The 9,171-nt window shown below is 39.5% G+C and overlaps 1 protein-coding gene across 1 annotated transcript in view; it reads left to right on the plus strand.

Moving 5' to 3' along the window:
* The window catches only part of LOC147334221 (uncharacterized), a 67,618-nt gene extending 62,417 nt beyond the window's left edge, over positions 1-5,201 (plus strand). Inside the window, exons 7-11 of the mRNA XM_086286776.1 lie at positions 3,015-3,192; positions 3,274-3,372; positions 3,458-3,535; positions 3,709-4,000; positions 4,925-5,201. Of these exons, the coding sequence (XP_086142902.1) occupies positions 3,015-3,192; positions 3,274-3,372; positions 3,458-3,535; positions 3,709-3,948 (595 nt within the window). The 3' untranslated portion in view covers positions 3,949-4,000; positions 4,925-5,201. The remainder of the gene's footprint in view (positions 1-3,014; positions 3,193-3,273; positions 3,373-3,457; positions 3,536-3,708; positions 4,001-4,924) is intronic.
* The last annotated feature ends 3,970 nt before the right edge of the window (positions 5,202-9,171 follow it).

A 9,171-nucleotide genomic window follows, 5' to 3' on the forward strand; every position in this document is an offset into this window, starting at 1 on the left:
AATTAGAAAAAGACTGAACAAGCACGGCTGCTTGTAAGGATTGCAAGAGAAATCCTCTTCTATCTAAAATAACATAACTAAATGGCTTAGGTTTGCAAATCTAGGGGTGAAAAAAGCACAAGACTTGATAAATCACATCACTGCAGGTTACTGCTGCTAAAGTTTGTTCTACAAGCTGCTGAATCCGGTGGTGGACTTGTACACAAAACTGTAGATACAGATGCATTTCTAACCAAGGGGCTGAGTGAATATATTGTATATTGTGAATAACTTCTCTATGATGTTTTTAAACAGTTTGGCTGAGATGGGAGAAAAACTTTGTGAGGCAAAGTAAACATTCTTTTTTTTCTCATATTTCACAAGTGCCTGAAGTTTCTCATTTCCTCTTTGTATTTCATCCTGTTTTATCTGTTCATGCTTTATATTTGTCTCACAGTATGATGGTGAAACGTCATGAGGAGGAACTGAATTCAGTCAAAGAGAGGTACTGTTGGTATAATCTGGTGAAATATCACATAACATATTTGCACTTACATTGTTAAAGTATTAAACTGTGAAATTTTGCAGTCTTTTGCAGAGTGGTGTGACTGATCAATAACTTTGCAATATTGCTTATTAACAGTGGCCTACAAAAACAACAAAATTGATTTGAAAGACAAATGTAGAATTTAAACAGTTAGTGTTGGTTTCTATATGTTTGGCATTATGTTTAAAATTGTTGATCTGTTATTGTTTAATGATGAATTTGTGATCTGATGTGTTTTAACAGATTAATCTGTTTACTTTTTTAAATAGTTTGACGGAGGTGAACACATTTTACAAATTGAGCCTCAGAAAAGCAGGGTAATTATATTTCTGCAATATTTATAGACACCCATGAAACAGTATTTGTATCCGCTGTCAATCAACATACACACACACACACACACACACACACACACACACACACACACACACACACACACATATATGTGTATATATATATATATATATATATATATATATATATATACATTTTTTTTTATTTGTTTTAACAGTTTGGCTGCAATGGAACAGTTTTATAAAGAGAAACTCCAAGAAGAAAGGTAAACACATTTCAATGCATAAAAGACTTAAAAATGTTTCAAATCCACATCCAGGCTGTGGTGACAGTCAACTTTTATTACCGTATTTCCCGGACTACAAAGCGCACCTAAATATTAGCCGCACAAGCTAAAATCAGGGGAAAATCCTGTTTTGTACATACATTAGCCGCACCTGACCAAAAGCCGCAGGTGTTTCAATGTTGACTTATCATATGTAAGAGAATATGCACAAAGGGAATTGTCAGGAAAGAGATGGCTGTTTGGAGACATCACTTTTATTAATATTTTGAAAAACAAGTTATGGGTACATATTTGCACATGTAGTACATAACAGTAGCCTACAGCACACCAGAAAAATAGATTCGGACTACCTTTTAGGCTCAGGTGCAGTGACACAGCTTTAACAAGAAGAAAAGTCAGTCATTCACCACCATCTTTCTCTTCTTCCTGCGCACTAAAACCACCAAAGTCCTCTTCTCCAGTGTCGGATACAAACAGGCTCAGGATGGCTTCGTCATCCACTCTTCTTCTCTCCTTCGTTGTCACTTTCAAAACCAAAGAAATCCTTATTGTCAGTGTCAGAGTCGAACACCCTCAGAAGGGCCGTGGCGGTGTCCTCCTCTCCATCATGCAGCAGTCCAGCCCTTCAAAATCCGTTGGTGATCGTGGATGTTTTCACACTTTTCCACGCTGTCAGAATCCACCGGTGGAGTTGGGCATAACTTGCTTTTTGGGCATAACTTGCAAGTTTATCGCCGCTCATCATCCACCCCTCCCGCTGAATGCGTAGCGCTACTTTGAAGTTTGTTTTTCGCGCTACTTCGTACGGCACTACGTTGCCTGGCGGACGGACATGTGACTAACATACCACTCTTGAACCCCGATCCTTCCGCCAGGCAACGTAGTGCCGTACAACAGCGGAACACACAAAACAAATCGTCTTACGATATGACAAAAATCACGGACAATCCATAGAAAAGCCGCACCTGACTAAAAGCCGCAGGGTTCAAAGCTTGTGCAAAAAGTAGCGGCTTATAGCCCGACATTTACGGTATTTTATTTATGATTTTATTAACAGACAACAATCTTGGCACAGAGATACATTAATGTAATACCTTAATGTTAGAGCACGACAATGTGTCGTATCTAGGTATTCATGTTCATAACTTATTATTAAATGTGTTACCTCTATGACTACTTGCTGCCTTTAAATTTGATTTTCCCCAGTTTTCATCTTTAAGGAACTCCTCTGTTGGTGTGGCTGTATGCTTGTGAACAAAGAATTAGTTTGGTGGATGTATTCTTATTTTTAGATTCAAAATAGCTTCTTTGGCAACTAAGGAATTCAAAAGTCATGACAAATTATTAATTCATCATTTTCAGATGATACAGGAAATTTGAACCACCTGGGGAACCAAAAATACCCAATACGGCAATCGTGGCTCAAGAGTTGGGTGTTTGTCTTGTAATCGGAAGATTGCCGGTTCGAGTCCCGGCTCAGACAGTCTCGGACGTTGTGTCCTTGGGCAAGACACTTCACCTACTGCCTACTGGTGATGGCCAAAGGGGCCGATGGCGCGATATGGCAGTCTCGCTTCTGTCAGTCTGCCCCAGGGCAGCTGTGGCTACAATTGTAGCTTGCCTTCACCAGTGTGTGAATGTGAGAGCGAATGAATGGTGGAATTGTAAAGTGCTTTGAGGGGTCCCGAAAAGCGCTATATAAATGCAATCCATTATTATTTATATATATCTAATCCTAATGTAAACAGAAACAAATCACTTATTTGTACCAAACACTATTCCACAGATCTGCACATAAAGAAACTGAAGAAGAATTGAAATCATTCAAAGACAGGTACTGTACTGAAACGTGGATTTAACACCATCTGTTTTTTTTACAATTTCAACATTATCTATTACTATTACCAGAGTGGCAGGAGAGGTTGACATTGCACTACAGGCCGGGAACTCTGAAAACATGAACAACCCAGTGAATGAAACCAGACTGAAAGAGATGTATAAAGAGCTGAGGAAGGACTGGGCTAGAATCAAGCCTTATCTGCAGAAAGTTCACAGCACCCCAGAGAAAATCAAAGCCTGGATTCAGGTGGGGCATTAGAGTGAGATTATAGTGTAGTATGAACTTTATTCTTATAAAAAATATTTTTATTCCCTCTGCGAATTATAGCGCAGCTTTCTGTGTGGGACAGGGGATATGGAACAGAAGAAGAAACTGATAGAGTTAGCATTTAACCTAAATGCAGACCACGCTCAAGCATCTCAGAAGGTACTGATGTGTTTGGGATGTGTTAAACATGATCACTGAAGCTTTTGTGATAAAGATCAATGACAGGTTTCATTATTTGTTTCAGGTTAATGAATACACGAACCTAACCCTTCACAACCTTCAGCTTGCTTTTTACTACAGTTTCATAGACACTGCTGCTCAGGTTTGTTGGACATTGCACACATTGTAAATACACTACACTGTGCATTTGTGGGACATGAAACCAAACCCAGGTTATTAAATTGTTTGTTCAATAAGAAACTGTAACTTAAACACAACAGCTCTTTTTTGAATTAAATGTTTGTCATTTAAACTTGAATAATTTCTCAATGGCAGGGGTTCCATGGACAGGAAGGTGAAATTTGTGATGCTAGCTTGAATAACCTCCTCTTGAAGTGCCGCTGGCTGAGCGGTTTATTTGCTTTGAACAACCCCCCTCTTCTGCCTGACTGGATAAATCATCATCCCGGGCAAGATGCTTGGAACATTTTCCCACAAGAGATCACAACTGATTCTGCCATGTCACTCTGCCAGGGCCACTCTGCAAAGGTCCTTAAATGTCTTTGCCCATTATAGGGCATGAACGAGAATGGAGACCCCTGGAACAATGCAGCAGAACAATGTAGAAGTAAGAGAACTCCAACGTAGCTTGTGAAATAAAATGAGTTATTTCTTTTTAATATATCCATGAGAGATCGAAAAGAAGAAAACTGCACTAGTTTTGTGTTTTTATTGAAAACATAGACCCTTATCCAAGAGGCTTCTTCACTTTTACAGTAATTGCTAGAGCATTCCAGATGATTTAAAAAAAAAAAAAAAAAAGCTATTGGAGGCTTTCCTCTTGGAGGTGGTCATGAGAATCGCTGGCCCACTTTTGATTATGTGAGTCATCACATGAACCAAGGTATGGAAAACGTCACTGAGAACAAGATGTAAAACCTTAGTAAAACATTACCCCACCCTACATGAGTTGTTGAAGTCACATGAGGCAAGGGGTGAGTGGAGGTGAAACACCCAAGTAGGGATCTCAAGACTGCACTGACCGTGAATAATAGGTGGTGTTATAAGTCATCACCTGCGTTCATCCCTGAACAAAGTAAAGGTCTACAGAATCGGGTTACTTTACACTTTAAAATCAGTTCAGCATATTACATTCTGCAGCATCCATGTTCAATTCATACTGTAGCATTTTTATGTTACAGTATGAAGTCTCCAGTAACACTTTGAGGAACCTTGGAGTCATTTTTGACCAGAATATTTTCTTCAAAGCACAATTTGAAATAAATATGTAGGACTGCTTTCTTCCATTTGCACAATATCTCTAAAATGAGAAATATCCTGTCTCAGAGTGACGCTCAGTTACTTAGTTATGCTGCAATAGGTGTAGGCTGCTGGGGATTCTCATGAAGCATTAAGTATTGTTTCTTCAGTGACCTTTCTCACTCACTATGTGTTAATAGACCTCTCTGCATTGAATCATACTTGTTATTAATCTCTGACTCTCTTCCACAGCATGTCTTTTATCCTGTTTTCCTTCTCTTTCCCCAACCAGTCGCAGCAGATGGCCCCGCCCCTCCCTGAGCCTGGTTCTGCTGGAGGTTTCTTCCTGTTAAAAGAGAGTTTTTCATTCCCACTCTCACGAAAGTGTTTGCTCATAGGCGGTCATATGATTGTTGGGTTTTTCTCTGTATATTTTAATGTAGGGTATACGTTACAATATAAAGTGCCTTGATTGTTGTTGTGATTTGATGCTATATAAATAAAATTTATTTGAATATAAACACATGTCCCCTCCGCCATCCTGACACTGCCCTACGATCGCCCTGCTTCATCTCTCCACTGCAGAAGACCAGAGACCACACCCATGGCAAAAATTTCAGAACATTTTATCCCCGACTGACAGTAATGTGAAAGTACTGCTTTGAAAGAGGTGCATGTTTTATTTCCTTGGCTTATATAAAATTAACATGTTTGACTTGACCATTCTTAGTGTCCTGTGTGTTTTAAAACTTGGGATATCCTTTAACGTAAACCAAGGAAAATGAAGAAAAACACATGTCTGTAAAGGTTCTCACTCATCCAGGTCATCGTAGTCAAAGGAGCTTGCAAAGAAAAGTGTCTGGACTTCTTTAAGTTACTTGAAGACGTTTCACCTCTCATCCGAGAAGCTTCTTCAGTTCTAAGGTCAAATGGTGGAGAGTCCCAGATATAAACCTAGTGGGAGTAACCCCCCACAGAGGGACAAAAGGACCCCCTGATGATCCTCTAATCGCCTGAGCCAAGGTGTGAAACTGGGTGTGGGTCCCAATCAGCCAGAGTTTCGGGTGAGTTCATTGTGAAACCTGGCCCCACCTTATCATGCGAATTCCTATAATCCAGTTTTGAGATCCCTTCCCAGACGCCTTAACACCCACTCACATCCTGGGCCATCTGATCTCAGGAATTCGCATGATAAGGTGGGGCCAGGTTTCACAATGAACTCAGCTGTAGGATTGCATAGTAGGTTTAACTGGCTCAGTGATGTTTTGTTTATTTTAGCTGGTTACTGCCCTGAAGCCACACTAGTTTGTATCTAAAGTAAATGGAGTGTAGGACTGTGATTACACAGCTCTGTATTGTTTACCATCTTATGATTTACAACAGTTAAACCACAGTAACAACTCAACACTAGTATGGGAGATATGAAGCTACATACACTTTAGAAGAATAAACACATTTTTGACAACTAACATTTTTCCTCTGCAATCAGACTTGTAAATCATCAAACCTATTTTGTAGCACACGAGTCCCTGCAGATGGGCTGTGTACTTTCTGTAGATGCAAAATATTGTGTGCCTCCCTCCATACTTGTTATCTTGATATTCAGAGTAGACAGCTTGGATGTAAGTGACTTCTTACATTCCTTGATTTCAACCTGATTGTCTTAATGTCAGATCTAATGAACTTCCAAAACAGAGCTACCTAGATCACTTAAATTACACAATTGAAAGCATATGTGTATTGTTTGTGTATTTATACACAAGCACTCATATATATTCAAATAATTAAAAAAAAAATCTTTGTTTACCTGTTACTACCACACACCAAATCCGGTCGTTGGTACTTGCTGGCTTGTGTAGCCACTAGGTAACAAAAGCTCAACACTGCGCCTAGCATCCTGGAGCACTTCTGTTGTGTTTTGCACGTGCTTCGAAGTTTGTACGTGCTTCGAAGTTTGTACGTGCTTCGAAGTTTGTACATGCTTTGGAGTTTTTAAGTGTTTTGGAGTTTTTACGTGTTTTGGACTTTTTACGTATGGCGTTAGTTTTGTGCCACTATTCTGAGCACACGTAAAATAAATTGCAGGTGCAAATGTAGCATTTTGAGGAGAAATTTATTTTGAGCAAAGAAAAGCTGAATTTGAGTGAACAAAATTCATTGCTGTGTGCAAAAAATGTATTTCAGTGTTTGCTATTATCCACACACACTCACAATAGCAGCCCTTCTCGCTCTATTTTTGCATTTGCGCTCGCTCGCAATGTGTTGCTCGCGCTCTCAACATTTCTGTCTGTGCGCGCTCAACTGCAGAAAGTTCACAGCACCCCAGAGAGAATCAAAGCCTGGATTCAGGTGGGGCATTAGAGTGAGATTATAGTGTAGTATGAACTTTATTCTTATAAAAAATATTTTTATTCCCTCTGCTCTGCGAATTATAGCGCAGCTTTCTGTGTGGGACAAGGGATATGGAACAGAAGAAGAAACTGATAGAGTTAGCATTTAACCTAAATGCAGACCACGCTCAAGCATCTCAGAAGGTACTGATGTGTTTGGGATGTGTTAAACATGATCACTGAAGCTTTTGTGATAAAGATCAATGACAGGTTTCATTATTTGTTTCAGGTTAATGAATACACGAACCTAACCCTTCACAACCTTCAGCTTGCTTTTTACTACAGTTTCATAGACACTGCTGCTCAGGTTTGTTGGACATTGCACACATTGTAAATACACTACACTGTGCATTTGTGGGACATGAAACCAAACCCAGGTTATTAAATTGTTTGTTCAATAAGAAACTGTAACTTAAACACAACAGCTCTTTTTTGAATTAAATGTTTGTCATTTAAACTTGAATAATTTCTCAATGGCAGGGGTTCCATGGACAGGAAGGTGAAATTTGTGATGCTAGCTTGAATAACCTCCTCTTGAAGTGCCGCTGGCTGAGCGGTTTATTTGCTTTGAACAACCCCCCTCTTCTGCCTGACTGGATAAATCATCATCCCGGGCAAGATGCTTGGAACATTTTCCCACAAGAGATCACAACTGATTCTGCCATGTCACTCTGCCAGGGCCACTCTGCAAAGGTCCTTAAATGTCTTTGCCCATTATAGGGCATGAACGAGAATGGAGACCCCTGGAACAATGCAGCAGAACAATGTAGAAGTAAGAGAACTCCAACGTAGCTTGTGAAATAAAATGAGTTATTTCTTTTTAATATATCCATGAGAGATCGAAAAGAAGAAAACTGCACTAGTTTTGTGTTTTTATTGAAAACATAGACCCTTATCCAAGAGGCTTCTTCACTTTTACAGTAATTGCTAGAGCATTCCAGATGATTTAAAAAAATTTAAAAAAAAGCTATTGGAGGTTTTCCTCTTGGAGGTGGTCATGAGAGTCGCTGGCCCACTTTTGATTATGTGAGTCATCACATGAACCAAGGTATGGAAAACGTCACTGAGAACAAGATGTAAAACCTTAGTAAAACATTACCCCACCCTACATGAGTTGTTGAAGTCACATGAGGCAAGGGGTGAGTGGAGGTTGAAACACCCAAGTAGGGATCTCAAGACTGCACTGACCGTGAATAATAGGTGGTGTTATAAGTCATCACCTGCGTTCATCCCTGAACAAAGTAAAGGTCTACAGAATCGGGTTACTTTACACTTTAAAATCAGTTCAGCATATTACATTCTGCAGCATCCATGTTCAATTCATACTGTAGCATTTTTATGTTACAGTATGAAGTCTCCAGTAACACTTTGAGGAACCTTGGAGTCATTTTTGACCAGAATATGTTCTTCAAAGCACAATTTGAAATAAATATGTAGGACTGCTTTCTTCCATTTGCACAATATCTCTAAAATGAGAAATATCCTGTCTCAGAGTGACGCTCAGTTACTTAGTTATGCTGCAATAGGTGTAGGCTGCTGGGGATTCTCATGAAGCATTAAGTATTGTTTCTTCAGTGACCTTTCTCACTCACTATGTGTTAATAGACCTTTCTGCATTGAATCATACTTGTTATTAATCTCTGTCTCTCTTCCACAGCATGTCTTTTATCCTGTTTTCCTTCTCTTTCCCCAACCAGTCGCAGCAGATGGCCCCGCCCCTCCCTGAGCCTGGTTCTGCTGGAGGTTTCTTCCTGTTAAAAGAGAGTTTTTCATTCCCACTCTCACGAAAGTGTTTGCTCATAGGCGGTCATATGATTGTTGGGTTTTTCTCTGTATATTTTAATGTAGGGTATACGTTACAATATAAAGTGCCTTGATTGTTGTTGTGATTTGATGCTATATAAATAAAATTTATTTGAATATAAACACATGTCCCCTCCGCCATCCTGACACTGCCCAACGAGTGCCCTGCTTCATCTCTCCACTGCAGAAGACCAGAGACCACACCCATGGCAAAAATTTCAGAACATTTTACCCCGTCTGACAGTAATGTGAAAGTACTGCTTTGAAAGAGGTGCATGTTTTATTTCCTTGGCTTATATAAAATTAACATGTTGGACTTGACCATTCTTAGTGTCCTGTGTGTTTT

This window comes from Aulonocara sp. 'chitande type north' Nkhata Bay, linkage group LG3 (assembly GCF_057382095.1).
Source record: "Aulonocara sp. 'chitande type north' Nkhata Bay isolate Kocher_YH1m ecotype deep benthic linkage group LG3, A_spYH_male_GT1.1, whole genome shotgun sequence".
NCBI classification, from domain to species: domain Eukaryota; kingdom Metazoa; phylum Chordata; class Actinopteri; order Cichliformes; family Cichlidae; genus Aulonocara; species Aulonocara sp. 'chitande type north' Nkhata Bay.